At 43.8% G+C, this 16,045-nt stretch overlaps 5 protein-coding genes across 5 annotated transcripts; all 5 read left to right on the forward strand.

The window, feature by feature from the left end:
* Positions 1 to 533: 533 nt before the first annotated feature.
* Positions 534 to 809, forward strand: JH06_3557 (thypothetical protein; the record flags this gene model as incomplete). Its single annotated transcript, XM_014670711.1, has 1 exon — positions 534 to 809. The coding sequence occupies one exon, from the start codon at positions 534 to 536 to the stop codon at positions 807 to 809; it is 276 nt and encodes a 91-aa protein (XP_014526197.1).
* A 1,036-nt stretch (positions 810 to 1,845) lies between these two features.
* Positions 1,846 to 3,483, forward strand: JH06_3558 (hypothetical protein; the record flags this gene model as incomplete). Its single annotated transcript, XM_014670712.1, is given in 2 exon segments — positions 1,846 to 2,413; positions 2,429 to 3,483. 2 exon segments carry the CDS (start codon positions 1,846 to 1,848, stop codon positions 3,481 to 3,483), a joined length of 1,623 nt encoding a protein of 540 aa, XP_014526198.1.
* Positions 3,484 to 4,361: 878 nt separating this feature from the next.
* Positions 4,362 to 5,381, forward strand: JH06_3559 (lysophospholipid acyltransferase; the record flags this gene model as incomplete). Its single annotated transcript, XM_014670713.1, has 2 exons — positions 4,362 to 4,424; positions 4,455 to 5,381. 2 exons carry the CDS (start codon positions 4,362 to 4,364, stop codon positions 5,379 to 5,381), a joined length of 990 nt encoding a protein of 329 aa, XP_014526199.1.
* Positions 5,382 to 6,266: 885 nt separating this feature from the next.
* On the forward strand, positions 6,267 to 8,741 carry JH06_3560 (DNA polymerase theta; the record flags this gene model as incomplete). Its single annotated transcript, XM_014670714.1, has 6 exons — positions 6,267 to 6,467; positions 6,498 to 6,785; positions 6,825 to 7,038; positions 7,071 to 7,469; positions 7,548 to 7,624; positions 7,656 to 8,741. The coding sequence occupies 6 exons, from the start codon at positions 6,267 to 6,269 to the stop codon at positions 8,739 to 8,741; spliced, it is 2,265 nt and encodes a 754-aa protein (XP_014526200.1).
* Positions 8,742 to 9,024: 283 nt separating this feature from the next.
* JH06_3561 (acetyl carboxylase) lies at positions 9,025 to 15,812 on the forward strand (the record flags this gene model as incomplete). The annotated part of the gene is made up of 3 exons (XM_014670715.1): positions 9,025 to 9,095; positions 9,127 to 9,308; positions 9,352 to 15,812. 3 exons carry the CDS (start codon positions 9,025 to 9,027, stop codon positions 15,810 to 15,812), a joined length of 6,714 nt encoding a protein of 2,237 aa, XP_014526201.1.
* Between the last annotated feature and the right edge of the window lie 233 nt (positions 15,813 to 16,045).

Genomic DNA, 16,045 nt, shown 5'->3' on the forward strand with positions numbered 1-16,045 from the left:
AAAAACAAGAAGACTTCTGCCTAAGTGGAATCTGGGTTTTGTCACACTTGGATTGTTTGTTGATAAAATGAGTCAGATTCTGCTGAAGGGAAAGGTTGCATGTATCACTGGTGCTTCTAGAGGGATTGGAGCTGAAATTCACCTTAGTCATTGCCTTTGATTGAAACTATCGTCTAACAACAATCACTCTACTTTGGCTGCAACAATACTGTTGAAGACTTGGATCTCAAATACATAATTCTATCTCGATCATGTTCTCTCTTTCTCGCTCCTTGGTTATCGGAAGACGATGGATGGCTACGACAAAAGCAAGCAAACCTATCGAACAGGGAGTGAAAACAACCTATGATGCTGGGAAAGAACTGGAGGAGAGAGTTGCTCGAATGTTAAAGAAACGTGGACATTGGTGTATCAAACAGAATCAGCGTGTAAAGGACAGAAACGGTAATTGGTCAGAGTTTGATATTGTTTATGGCTGGCCTATTAAACATTATGTGGAGTGTAAGAATTATTCACAGCCAGTGAAGTTGGAAATGGTTGCCAAGTTCAAGGAAGTCTTGCGACTTCACAGGATTCCAAAGTCTCGTGGTCTCTTTGTCACCACATCTACATATACTCCACGAGCAACAACTATTGGAATTACGTGTATTGATGGGGCTGGCTTGGAGCGTCTCGAAAAGACTGCAGGAACGGCACTTATGATAAAGTTACTGATCCTTTTGATTTGTGGAGCTGGCGGTTATGGCCTTTACTACTATTGTAGGTGTGCTTGCACTAATGTGAAGGATAGTGACAACTTCGGACTCTGAAAAAGTTGTCCAGTGGAGAAACAAATTGGATGACCCTAGTATTCACAAGGTGAAGGAAGATTTGGTATCGAGTACCACAGAAATCGTTTCTAGCGCATCCAATATTATTTCCAGTGCTGGTGAAGCCATTTCCAATGCAAGCGAAGTAGTCTCGAATTCTTCGGACTTGGCCTCAACAGCTTCTGAAGTCGCTTCTATTGCTTCTGATTTTGTTTCCAGTGCAAGTGAAATAGTTTCCGACGTCAAAGATACTGTAAAGAATAAAATCACAGATTCCGATTCCTCCAATCCAACAGATGAGATATGGGAGGTTCCTAGTCTCGATCACATTGTAAGGAGTATCTTATATGAATTGCTTGGTTTTCAACAAAGATGGGATTTGTATGTTTACTCAGATTAACTATTCACTATTGGAGATCTATAGATGTGATACATAACGTCTAATATCAGTATTTCAACGAGACTAAAAGTACTCGTGAGACTGTAGTACACAGCGACTCTATCCCAAAACAGACTTGGTCGCAGACGCTAAAGTTCTTACATAGAATCAAAATCCCATGACACTGGATTCAAAGACCTTTGAAGTTCGCAGATAATAATGGAATTCCCGCGATACATACTGGGATTGTTTTACCATTTTCAGACTCAGTCAGCGTGGAAGATTGGCGCTTTTTCTTTGTACACCATTGTTAATTTAAATGTTATCCACAGATCTAACAATTGTTGATTATGCAGCCTCTGTCGTCTTCCACTCGCAGGTTCTTCTATAATGTGTAATAGTGTAGTGGCAGAACAATGCAATGGTCAACCTCTGAAGAATTCTTTGCAACTGGGATCTCAATTAAACGCGAATCCTACCTCCCTAAAAGAAAATCCAGACCAAGCATGTCATTTTAAATTCGCTTCTACTCCTTCTGTTCCAACCATTATGCATCAAGCCAGACTGGCTGTGGAACCCATGATACATCCCGTGATTGTTGGCAACATGGCTTATAGACAAATCCCTGTGAACTGTACTAGTATGTCATATCCAGCAATGCACTTTTATCCTACTAAACCTGTTTCTGATTCAGGGAAACAGATCAACACCTCTTACTATCCTCCTACTCTTGTGACACCCTATGTTCCTCTTGCCTATCAAAGCACGACAACACTTCAACAGGGTGTCGCCTGTGAACCCCTTCAAGTTGTCCCTATGGTGTATCAACCTTATCCTGTAATGATTGGACCCATTGTGACGCCTTTTGTAGCTATGAAGTCGGAGTCACCTAATCTCAAGCATTATTTTTTAGATTCTGAATCGGGTCCCAAGGCCAAACGATTGCATCTCTCCTCTCAGACTCCAGAAGCCGAGTCTAACGAAGGATCGCTAGAGAATGCAGTTCAAATTCTCTGCCAACTACATGAAAAGAAACAGGACTCGACAGTGTTCTCAGATACGGCGGCTAAACAGAAGCCTTCTTCTTATCCGCCAGTCTCGAATACTCCTACTCTCTCTCCATATGCTGGTCGTAGCTATGGTCATGCTCTCTGTTCGTACTGCCATAAACGTAACCCCCTTCGTTCGCAGTTGCCCCCTCCCATCATGCATTGCTATTGTTGTGGTAGGATATTCCAAGTATATCGTCGTTTCCTTCATGGCTATCGAGGTCCCATGGATGACGATGAGTCCTGGGAGTTGCCATGTCTCCGTGGTCTTACAAATGTGGAAGAGCGAACGGCCCAATTGAATGCCTATGTAGAGGCAGTGCTGATCGGCCGTCGCTGTAACATCAGTGCATATGTGAGGGACATACAACGAATGGTAAATGCACTTGTGTCAAAAGTGGATCGAATGGTCACACGAGAGAGGAAACATGCCGAAGAAGAGTGTTCACTGCTGATGGACTCCTTGCTAGTGCGTGTTGAACAGTATGTGAGAGGCGAACTATATTGTCAATGTCTGCAGCCCGCATTCCCTCAGCGCCACTTCATTCAATGTGATGTCTGTGATCTCTGGTTCCACACTTCATGTGTAAATATTGATAGTCGCAAGCTGGCTACTATCTCATCATTTGTTTGTCCTTGGTGCTTACAGGCCGGTCCTCGTCCGTCCAATAATGACGACGTCACACCTGCAGAAGTATGTTGTGTGTGCCCATTATGTGATCGTTCTTTCCCTCGTCCTTGTAATTTGTCTCGTCATCTCCATGCGAAGCATAACATGAAATGGAATACACACATCCAATTACATATGAATGTGGATGATTATCTGGAGCAGGAAAAGGTCTCCACAACGGAATTCACACCTATCGATCGGCCTCTCCGACAGATCTGTGAAGGGTGCTTTGCTGCTGAGAATTCTGACCAATTTGAGATGACCAAGTCACAGTATCGATTCCTTCTCCGTAAGATTCGTACAAAACCATCTCCTTGGTGGATCAAGCAAGAAGTACGTATTTGGGACTTCAAGAAACAGTGCCTTGTTCCTGGATTTATAAAGTGTATTCGACCTCGAAGCGAGTTTTGTATCAAGTTGGAAGATGAATCTATTATTCACATTGCTAACATTTACGATCCAAAATATAGAATTCGTTTACTCATTCTCAATGGCTGTTTTGAATTGGAACTCTACCATGCACTTCCTACACCGCATCAACATGCTCTAGCTACCGATTTGAGATTCTTTTCATAAACAGATTCTGTTTGTTGAAAGAATGAAAGTGTAGATGACTTGTGTTTGTTTCAGAATGATTAAACATATAAGTATGAATGGTACTTCTAGGAGTCAGGCATATAATTCATAGATGGGATGGATACTCCTTGAACTAGACTTATACTTGCAAAATGCATACAGTTGGTATTGGGTATCTCTTCAATTCAACCAACACTGCACGAATTGCATTTAACATTAGATAAAACTCAAGTAACTAGCAGTTTTAGATCGATGTTAGCAGGAGATTACGTTGGAAAACCGCGGGACTACTGTATTGGATAACATAGTTTAGTTGTACAGATAAGAGAACTGATTGCATATGACATTCAAAGAGAGAGTTCTCATTTTATCAAATGTTCTTACAAAGGTAAGACAAGTTTTGGTGATAATCACGTGTAGTTGTTTTCATTTACGGTTGTGTTCCGGTTTCCCCGACTAGATGACGTAGTAACTAGAATATGTATAGAAAATGGTGTGAGAGAGGATTATGTGACATCTTCGTTTTCTCTTGAGTTCTAGGCACGACTTTCGTTGGCAATTCTGATGAGTTTTCCATTAGCATGGATACAGACGTTCATTCGGAGTGAGCGAGTTCGAAAGATGTTTTCGATTGTTGTCGGAGTTGCACTTCTTCAATTCTGCTTCGCTGTTCGGTATGAATTCGGTATTATTGTGAACATAGTTGGATTCACTGCTTTCTTTCGGTCACAACATGCTATCTCATTATGAAGTTTTGGAACCAAAAGAAACAGCCAGTGATGGTTTTCTTCTATTCTTTGCTGTATTTGTCTGCCATGTCCATTTACTCCATGATAACCGACTACATGAGCTATAGTCTAGATCCTACGACATTTGAAATGATCATTATAGCTAAGGTACAAATGCTAGCTTGGTCTGTCTATGATGGCACTGTCGATCGCGTATAGGTTATTGCAGATAATTACTACTAGAAGAATGTTGATGAAGGGGCTCTAAAGGATGATCGCATGTCTCATGTGTATAAACGACGCCAGAAGGAATACGTGGATTCAATTCCGTCTCTTTTCGATTATTATGCTTATATGTTCCATTTTACTGGTTTGTTAGGAGGTCCTACCATCTACTACAATGAGTACATGCATGTGATGAAATCAACTCCTAATGTTTCCCGATGGAAAGAGGTCATCAAGACAGCTATTATCGGTATATGTGGATTGATTATTTTCCAGGCAACAGACTACATCTGTTCACTGGAAGACTTATTGGACCCATCACTACATCGGTATCCACTCTCTCTCCGTCTTGCTGTGTTTGTCTTCGTAATGATGGGAATGCGAGGCCGGTATTACGGTCTGTGGAAACTGGGGGAGAGCATGTGTATTCTGAATGGATTTGGCGAAGAGAATGGGAGTTGGAAGGGTATTAGCAATGTCGATATCCTCAAATTTGAGTTCTCCAACAACTATTCAACAACAGCTCGTGTATGGAACAGACGCATCCAGCGATGGCTTCAGATGTGTATTTACGAACGATCCAACTTCAACCAGTTCTATGTATTCATGGTCTCTGCCTTCTGGCATGGCTTCTATCCAGGATATTACATTGGATTCACTCTTGCTTCATTCATGACTCATGTCAATCGACTTGCCACGAAGAAATTGTGGCCTCAAGTGCAAGGAACTGTATTGGAAATGCCGTATCTGTTGGCAGGGACGATCTGTTGTCTCTTGACCAATACGTTCATGTTAGGTGCTCATATGTGTTATACTGTGAAACGAACAAAACAATTGTGGGGTAATTTCGATTATTCACATCCATTGTTTTTGGTTATTGCGTGTGTGGTGCTGACTTTGATGCCAATGCCTAAGAAATCAGCACTTCATGAGAAGAGTGAATAGTTGCTTTCTGTTTGTTGAGATCTCATTTTCTTTTACACGTGCTCTGCGCTTCTACGATTATTATGAATGAGGATAGTTCATCATCTTGACATTAATCTGATGAATAGGTGGAGGACATGAAAACCGTTCCCGCCAGAATGGTACCCTTCCTCCAGGTCATCCCGAAAGTCAAGTCGTGTTCCAGGGATCTATTTTGACTCGTAGATTCCTTATCGGGACCCAACTCGGAAACTCCATCATGGTGAGGTCTGGCTTGCCAAAGAACTTCTGTGTCGAGAAACCTTCTTTTCTCTACCTCTGGACTCGTGGCGACCCCCATTCAAGTCCTCTCGGGCCTCAGAACCGCTTCTTCCGAAGAAAAGTGTGTCGGATTTTCCTGCAAATCATGTCCCACTTACATACTTTGGACTGCCTCCTTCAATGGTACAGTTCTATGCCCAAAAGGGCATTACCCATCTCTATGAATGGCAAGGTCGATGTCTATTAAAGGATGGTGTATTGGAAGGTCGGAACGTTACATATTCAGCTCCTACATCGGGAGGGAAGACGCTGGTTGCGGAAATCCTTATGGCTCGTCGTTTGTTTCACAACCCTACAAGGAACCGTGCTATTTTAATATTTCCATATGTCAGTTTAGTTGTGGAGAAGTATAACCAACTTCATGCCATGTTTAAAGGAATCCATGTTAACGGCGAGAAGATAAAAATTGGCTGTTACTATGGAACCAAAGTCGCGATACTACTATGAAATAATCCGTAGGGAGGGAATCATCGTCGTGAACATGTGGTTGTTTGCACAATCGAAAAGGCAAACAGCATATTAAATCACATCATCAAATCCAAAGCGATTCACAAATACAAAACCGTTATTATTGATGAAGTACATATGATTGGAGATTCCAAACGTGGTTATCTCCTAGAATTGGTGCTTAATAAGCTATTGATGCTTCAGACTACCCAGCAATTAGATCTCCAAATCATTGTTCTTTCTGCAACTCTCCCGAATATCAACGATATCGTAAAATACACAGATTCGCAATGGTACATTGCAACACAGAGACCTAACAGATTATTGGAATACATCATTGTCTACTTTGATCATGCTTATTATTTGTAGATCAATGGTAATGTATACGATCATCTCGGGACGCTGCTTCAATCCTTTCAATCTCTCGTGACTATCAAAGCTCCTTCTCCTTATGATCGTCTCACACGCAAGAATCAACTTCTACTGCTCACATACTCTCTTGCAAATCATCACAAGCAGATCATTCTCTTTGTCCCTACAAAGGCTGGATGTGTCTCGATCGTGAAGGAATTGCTAACCTGTTGTGATTCCTTGAATACGGATCACACTGGAATTCTGGGAATTTCTGATGAACACGAACAATCAAAACGAGACCGAGTGTGTGATGTGATCATTGTTCCATGAAATAATCTCTAGACGTTACGACATGCTCATACCTCTGATCCACTCTTACTCAATGCTGTTCAGTATGGAATCTGTTACCATCATGCAGGTCTCACTGTGGATGAGCGACAATGTCTCGAAGATGCCGTTCGCAAGAAAATCTTACGGGTGATCGTAGCCACAACTACACTCGCTGTTGGCGTTGACTTCCCTGTTGATGTTGTGATCATGGATGGAGCTCGGAGCGGTAGCTCTTTTTCGACTCCTAATTATCCTTAGGAATTACACCTCTCACAACCGGCGAATTTCGCCAGATGGCAGGTCGAGCAGGGAGAAAGACCGAAGGTGTTGTCTATGTGTTTGAAAGTCGGGATAAGTTGCATGAGGTGGTTCAGTTGATGAATGAACAATTGGCTCCTGTGCATTCCGCCTTAGGTCTGTCGGAATGTAGTCTGGCACGACCGCTGCTCGAAGTCATCAGTCTGAATCTGGTACACAATGACACATCATTACGAGAGTATCTGACTTGTTCACTTATTGCCAGACAGTGTTCTGAAGAAGTATTACGAGCCAATGTATGTCAGTGTCTTGGATATCTGCAGAGTCGTGAAGTGATTCACTGTTATGATTATCAAGGATGTCTAGTCATCCGAGCTTCTCGCTTAGGGCGAGCCATCAGTAGTAGTAGCTTGCCTCTAGAGGAGAGTGTGTTATTGTTTCGTGATTTATATGCTCATCAGAATTGTGTGTGTTTAGATTCAACTCTATTTCTTGTCTACTTCATCACACCCACATTCTCTATTCCTGCCTTCAGCTGGAATAGATTTGAAAAGGTAGCCACTTCACTAGATCTCTTAATGATAGTTGTTTCAATCTCTTTCAGCTTCTGACCGAGATATCGCTCATCGTCTTCATATCGAGGAGGAGTTTGTAGTGTATTGTACTCAACGAAGACCTCCAGTATTTACGCCACACCCCTTCTACGACCCTTCACCAGCCGAATTACGTTGTCTTGCTCATCGTCGCTTTTATGGTGCGTTGCTCCTTCGAGATTTGGGTCTTGCTGGAGATTCCACCCGATTTCAGACTGTGATAACACGGTTTGGAGCAGATCGAGGAGAATTGCAGAGGTTCTGGGAGAATGCAGAGCTGTATTTAAAGCTAGTGAAGGGTATGTGTAACCAGCTTAACTGGGTGGCGCTGACTCGTCTTCTCACCTCTCTTCAGTCATGGTTCAAGTCGCATCTTCCTCGTAGCTTCTCATGTTTCCTCCAGCCTGAGGACTCGATTCCCTTCCCTGCTCTACAGTTACTCGCGCGTAAAGAACTGACTGTTCGAGACATTGCAGAGATGCAGGAGACCCAGCTCACTCAGTTACTGGTGTCGAGACTTGCACTGCCTTTTGGCGTGACACGACGCAGCTTATTTCTGAGCTCTCCTCGTGAGAGTGGAGAATCAGTAGAGCAATTGCGTCGGAATGACTATGAGTTCTTCTGTAGTGACATGGCCCGTGTGGCAGCTGTACTAAAGCAACGAGCTTATGAACGACGATTGGAACTGTTAGTGAGTCGGGAGATATCGCTAGAGAAGAGCGAGTTGTCGGTGCTTGTGTCGCCTCTGGTTTCTGATGGAGAAGCGATGTTGAATGCTTTGGAGAATGGGGAACAGAGTGAAGGAGAACGATCAGATGGAGTCTTGTCTGCAAGTGATGAAGTGAACAGTGAAGTGATGTCGGAAGATGTAGATGATGAGTCAAAAGAAAAGGAATCGAGTGATGAAAGTCGGATTTATGTCGCTGAAGAAGAGGATAATAGGGAAGACGATGTTCCCTGTGTAAAGCGAAGAAAGTGTGAAATAGGAGAGAACTTAATGACCTTTGATTCCTTTCAACACTATGTGAATAACGATATTCAGGTGGGGATGCAGAAGGATTATAGGGCTATTTTATAAGAATTGTTTGTTGAGGCTAAAAATAATATGAACATGACTTTATCATAATTTTCATCAAGTTGGAGACTCTGTACAATCTAGAAATCCGTTACAGACGTAATAACAAGGAAAGATGACTGAAGAAAACAATTGGATGCATGATTCTCAAAATATGGTGCATCCAATAATATTCTCATTTCAGTTTCAATGACGTGATCAAAGAGGAAGACACGTCGCTTCGCGGTTATGGTATCTGTCAATATTCTTTTCCATTTTCTTTCGCCGTCTTTTATTTCGCTGTAAAATGGGTATTTCAGATGACTCCCTTGTCAATCCAAACTACTCGACGATGGAGGAGTTTGTCAAGGCGAAACAGTATATATATGAATGTTGAGTTGAATCGTAGGGGAAAGAAAGCCATCAACAAACTGTTAATCGCCAATAATGGAATTGCTGCTGTTAAAGCCATTCGATCTATTCGAAAATGGGCTTATGAAACTTTTGAAAATGATCGTATTATTAGTTTTGTTGTTATGGCTACTCCGGAAGATCTAGCAGCAAATGCCGAGTCCTACATCCAAATTACTAGTCACATGTAGATATATACGAATGGCTGACCAATATTTCGAAGTTCCTGGAGGTGCCAACAACAACAACTATGCCAATGTCACACGAATCCTCGAAATTGCCGAAGCTGCAAGTGTCGATGCAGTCTGGGCAGGATGGGGACATGCTTCCGAGAATCCATCTCTCCCCGAACGCCTTTCGCGCAAAGGGATTCTGTTTTTAGGTCCTTCAGCTGGTCCGATGAAGAGTCTAGGAGATAAGATCGATTCCACCCTTATAGCTCAATCTGCTCATGTGCCTACACTACCTTGGAATGGAAGTGATGTTACTGTAGATGTCGAATCTCTCCGCGATGAACAAGGATGTGTCATTATTCCGGATTCCATCTATGATTCTGTCAACATTCACTCGGTTGATGAAGCGCGTCTTGCCTGTCAGAAACTAGGTTTTCCACTCATGATCAAAGCATCCGAAGGAGGAGGTGGGAAGGGCATCCGAACCCTCACAAGCGAGGACCAACTCGATGCTGCCTTTCGAGCTGTTCAATCCGAAGTACCCGGATCTCCCATCTTTGTTATGCGTCTTGCAGAGCATTGCCGACATCTCGAAGTTCAGCTTCTTGCTGATGAGTATGGAAATGTGATTGCCTTGAGTGGGCGAGACTGTAGTGTTCAACGTCGACACCAGAAGATCATCGAAGAAGGACCTCCCACTAGTCCTTCTCCTGATGTATGGTGTGATATGCAGTTGGCTGCAGTGAGACTAGCCAAGCTGGTTGGATACACGAATGCAGGAACGGTTGAGTACTTGTACATGGAGAACAATACCTATTCATTCCTTGAGCTGAACCCACGTCTTCAAGTCGAACACCCTGTCACCGAAATGATTACCAATGTCAATCTCCCTGCTGCCCAGCTTCAAGTCGCCATGGGAATTCCTCTCTATTGTATCAGTGATATTCGTCGACTGTATAATGAATCCGAAGAAGGGATTACTCCCATCGATTTTGATTCTCAGCCACCTGTTGTTGCTAAAGGTCATGTAATCGCCTGTCGTATCACTGCAGAGAATCCAGATGCTGGTTTTCAGCCGACATCAGGAGCCATTCGTGAACTCAACTTCCGAAGCACAGCCAATGTGTGGGGATATTTCTCTGTGGATGGTTCTGGTCGTGTCCACGAATTTGCCGATTCGCAGTTCGGCCATTTATTTAGCTGGGGCACAACACGAGATATCGCTCGAAAGAACATGGTGCAAGCTCTCCGTGAATTCAGTATTCGTGGCGAGATCCGGACTACAATTGAGTATTTATTACAACTCATCCAGAACGACCGATACATTCGAAATGAGATCAATACAAACTGGCTTGATGGACTCATTCGCAGCAATCTACAAACTGCTAAACCAGATGCTTGTTTCGTGGTTCTGGTTGCTGCAGCTTGTCGGGCCATAACCAGTTTCAAAGCCAACAAGAAGAGTTACATCGATGCCTTGTGTCGAGGCCAAGTTCCTGCAGCCGAGCTATTGAGCACTTGCCATCATGAAGATTTGATCTATGAGAATACAAAGTTCAGTCTCGATGCCTATCTGAGCGGTGATGCTCTGATTACCCTAAGTGCTAATGGATCAACAGCTCAACTCCAAGTACGCGAGCTGGCTGACGGTGGCTTCCTTCTCAATACCGATGGACAGTCGCATGTTGCCTATCTTCAAGATACAGCCACTGGTCTACGTCTCTCCGTAGATGGAGTAACCTGTGTGTTCTCACAGGAATATGATCCAACAATACTGCGGTCTCCTAATAGTGGTAAACTCGCTCGGTACCTTGTGAAGGTTGGTAGTCATATCGAACAAGGAGAAGCTTTTGCTGAAATGGAAGTAATGAAGATGTATCTACCCTTAGTAGCACCGGAAGCAGGCATCCTCATACAAATTGATCGTGCTGCTGGATCTGTCGTACAAGCAGGAGATGTATTGGGTCATGTCCAACTTGATGACTCCTCCAGAGTCCGACGAGCTGAAATGTTCCAGACTGCACTTCCTGCACTAAGTGTGACAATAAATGTCAGTGTGAAGCGTCCTCATCATGTGGTACGTGGTTGTATGTTGCGTCTGCAGGCATTCATTGCTGGCTATTGGGTCCCACCAGATCAGGTGGATTTCTGTCTTGATGCTCTGTTGGAGGCTGTAAAGGATCCTTCGTTGCCTTTCTACGAATATCTGGATGTGTTGTCTACAGTAGAAGCCTCCTTACCAGAGTCACTGAAGCAAGATCTGGAGCGAGTTCTCTTCACACAACATGGAAGTGATCAATTCCCCGATCAGTTTCCTGCAAGAGCGATTCGTCAGATCCTCAATCAACATGTAATGTTGGCTAAGAATCGAACAGATCTCCAACAACGAACAGCTCCTCTGTACGAGGTAGTTCAAAAATACAGTGGCAGTCTGAGTAGTTTTGCGATCAGCTGTCTTTTCCAGCTTCTTGACAGCTTCAAAGCCAATGAAATGACATGTGAAAATGGTCAGTGTGATTTGATGAGAAAGAGCACGGATCGAAGTCAGTGTGAACAAGTATGGAAATGTGCTTTCAGTCGAAATCAAAGCAAGGGTCAGAGCACTCTCTTGATACGAGTGTTAGGATTGCTATCGTCCATGATCCCATCTCATCACGAGGAGGCTGGTCGTTTTACTCAAGTTCTCCAGGAACTAGCATTGCTTAGTTCAGTTTCTGCTGCTTCTGTGGCTTTGGAGTGTCGTCAGTTGCTCCTACAACGTCGACTCCCATCTCAAGAGGAAGAACTGGCAGAAGTACAGAAGGCTCTTCGTGATGCAGCTACCACCAACTCACTAGAAGCCCATGAAACGATTCTGAAGCAACTAGTCGATCAGGCCAACGATGTGCGCGCATCACTTCTAGCAGTGCTTCGTGAATCACATGATCCATCACTCTGTGGAATTGCCCTCGAATGCTATCTGCGGAAGATTTATAAACCATACGTTCTCTTTAACGTTCGACGCTGGGATCGAGAAGCCATTGCCTTCTTCTTCCAATTCTCTTCTGAATCCTCTGAGTTGCCCACTGGAATACGACCATCCGCATCGTTCTCGTCCTTGGATTCATCTCCTCTCATGTCTCCTCGGTCCCCTCCGCCAGAAGGACCTTCTCTTACAGTGGCTGAAGGAGCCATTCTCTTTTCTCCCTCTCTCGAGTATCTGCGCGCTCATTTTAGAGATCTGTTGACTAGCTTTGCTGCCTCTACAGATGAACGGCCGATGAATGCTGTCCATATCGTGATTAGTGATGGCTCTGTGGATAAAGATGGAGCGATCAAAATATACGAACAATTGCTAGGTGCAGAACGAGAGTATCTAAGAATAGCTTCCATCAGTCGTGTTACCATTACGCAGTCCACTGTAGACTGTCGACCTCAGAAACGGTGGGAGTTGCCCACATCCTTCACATTCCGTTCTCGTTTGAACTTCCAAGAGGATCCATTGGTACGCCATATCGAGCCACCACTGGCTTATCATCTGGAACTGAATCGACTCAGAAACTTCTCCATTCGTCTGGTCCCTCTTCCTGATCGCAGTATTCATTTGTATGAGGCAACTCCAAAGGAAGCAGCAGTCGTTCGAGGAGCGGCATTACCACGTCGTAAACGCTTCTTTGTACGCGCTGTCTGTACTACATTTGATCCTCTCACTACAGCTTCCATCACAAATACTTATCCATCAGCAGAGAAAACACTTGTCGAAGCATTAAATGCTTTGGAAATGGGACTAGGAGAAGCTAGATTACGTGGAGAAGAAGAGAAGTTTGGTGGAAACCATATCTTCTTGAATATCCTCCCTCCAGCAGAAGTAGATCCAAATCTAATTGAGCAAATCATGCGTTCTCTCTATATTCGATATGTGCAGCGACTTAAACAACTGCATGTGTCTCTCGTTGAGATGCGACTGTTACCGATTCTTACTCACGGTTCCCAGCCAATTCCTGTTCGTATGGTAGGTCAGGATCCCACTGGACTCGCTCTACGCATCGATACCTATGTAGAGACAAAGGACAATCTGACAGGAACTGTGATCTTCACTTCCATCAACGAGTCTGTGAGTGATGCAGCTGGAGAATGGGATGGGCATAGCGTGAACATGGCTTACCCAGTACTGGAACCACTAGAACGCGAAAGAGCATATGCACAAAAGACTAGTGGTACATTGTATTGTTATGACTTCTTGGAGCTGATTCAACGCGTGCTGCAGAAACGTTGGAAACGCTTCCTACGCAGTAGCGAAGCATCCTCAGTTGTAATGCCGAATACATTGATGAAAGCGCGTGAGTTGGTGTTAGATGGATCTCCTGGTACATATTCCCTCAAGGAAGTGGTTCGAGGTCCAGGAAAGAATCGAATTGGAATGGTTGCATGGATTATCACATTGTATACTCCTACCTATCCAAAGGAAGGTCGTGATATTGTGGTTATTGCCAATGATATCACACATAAGGCTGGTTCGTTTGGTACTAGAGAAGACGCTTTCTTCGATCTTGTGTCCCGTCGTGCGAGACAGTTGGGCATTCCTCGAATCTTCTTTGCAGCAAATAGTGGTGCTCGGATTGGTTTAGCTGAAGAGGTGAAATCACTATTCCGGGTCAAATGGGTCCGTGATGACTGTCCTGATAGTGGTGTTGAGTATTTGTATCTGCTTGATTCGGACTACAAGAAGATCCAGAAGAGTGTAGTAGCAACACCTGTCCAGCTACATGGAGAGACTGTCTATCGAATTGACACCATTGTTGGTGAAGCGAGTGACTTGGGAGTTGAGAATCTGGCTGGAAGTGGATTGATTGCCGGTGAGACAAGTCGTGCCTACAAGGATATTGTAACCTTGACGGTTGTAACTGGCAGATCTGTGGGTATTGGAGCCTATCTCGTTCGGTTAGGTCAACGAACCATTCAGAAGACAGAGCAAGCTCCAATTATCCTAACCGGATATGAAGCACTGAACCAGCTGATGGGTCGTCCTGTATATTCGAGCAATGAACAGTTAGGAGGAACAGCAATTATGTGTCCTAATGGTGTAACTCATATCCGTGTCCAGAACGATATTGAAGCTGTGGAAGCCATGATGCAATGGCTTTCGTACGTACCTCGTACGAACCGTGAGGAACTGTTGCCACAGCCTCTGTCAGCAGCTATTGATTCTCTTGATCGACCTGTTACCTTCATGCCCACACGAGTAGCTTATGATGTACGCCATCTGATAGGTGGATACGAAAATGCTCAAGGAGAGTGGAAGAGTGGCCTCTTTGATAAGGATAGTTTTATGGAAGTTCTGGGTGAGTGGGCAAAGACAGTAGTTGTAGGTCGTGCTCGTCTTGGAGGATTTCCTGTTGGTGTCGTAGCAACAGAGAACCGAACAGTGGAAGCAGTAACCCCTGCAGATCCTGCAGTCCCCCAATCAGAGGAGACTGTGTCTCAACAAGCGGGTGGTGTGTGGTATCCTGATAGTGCATTCAAAACGGCTCAAGCAATTGAGGATATTAATCAAGAAGGATTACCTCTCTTCATCATAGCGAACTGGAGAGGATTCAGTGGAGGTGCTCATGATATGTTTGATGAAGTGTTGAAGTTCGGTTCATATATTGTCGATAAGTTGGTGGCTTTCAAGCAACCAGTATTCGTTTATATTCCTCCTCATTCAGAATTACGAGGAGGTGCTTTCGTGGTTGTGGATTCTCACATCAATCCAAGAGTGATGGAAATGTATGCAGATCCTCTGGCAAGAGGAGGTGTGTTGGAACCTGCAGGAGTGGTCACAATCAAGTTCCGAGCTGGAGATAAGCAAGCTGCCATGCGTCGAAATGATCGAGAGTTGCAAAGGATCATGAGTACTGATAGTGATGACAAGCAATGTGATGAACAGTCTCAGGGTGAAGAACCTCTGCAAGCAAGACAGCAACGAAGAGAAAAAGAACTCAGTACAGCCTATCAGCAGGTCGCTGAGGTGTTTGCAGATCTCCATGATCGAGCAGATCGTATGAAAGCAGTAGGTGTGATCCGTTCTGTGGTACCTCTCGAACGAGCTCGAGTCTTCTTCTATTGGCGACTGCGTCGTCGTTTATTGGAAATGCAGATGGTAAAGGAAATAATGAAAGCAGCAAATTGTTCTGAGGAAGAAGCCTCAAATACCTTAGAACAGTGGTTCCTTCAAAGTAATCATCATCGATTCCATCAAGAGTGTCGTTGGGAAAATGATGAAGCTGTGTTCCATTGGATGGAACGAGAACGAATGGATTCACTCCAGATTCGGATTGCAAGTCTTCGCAAACAAGCAGTGAAGAATGATATTTTACGATTGGGCAATGAGAACCCATACAGTGTAGCTGAAGGCATTCTAGACCTACTCTCTTCTCTATCAGGTGAAGTCAAGGAACGAGTTGTATCAACGCTAAAACGCGGAATACTTCTTCGGAACCAAGGACAAACAGAGTTCTATGAAGATGATGAACAGTTTATAGAATTTTAATGTACAATTGTTTGTAAGAAATGCAACTAAACGGAGTAGGATGACATTGTATATCCATTTCCCAAGCACCTTTCTTGATCCATTTCCAGTCTTTTCATTGAGATCGATCTCTTCAATATCACAAAACTCTAGATACTTTGGAAAACCCATGTTCAATCCATTCCCAACTCAACTCGTTTCCATTATGAGATTCAAGTTGCCTTCAAACATTCATAAAAATAGTACTAAAACGA

This window comes from Blastocystis sp. subtype 4 (genome assembly GCF_000743755.1).
Source record: "Blastocystis sp. subtype 4 strain WR1 chromosome Unknown seqid_0238, whole genome shotgun sequence".
NCBI lineage: Eukaryota > Bigyra > Opalinata > Blastocystidae > Blastocystis > Blastocystis sp. subtype 4.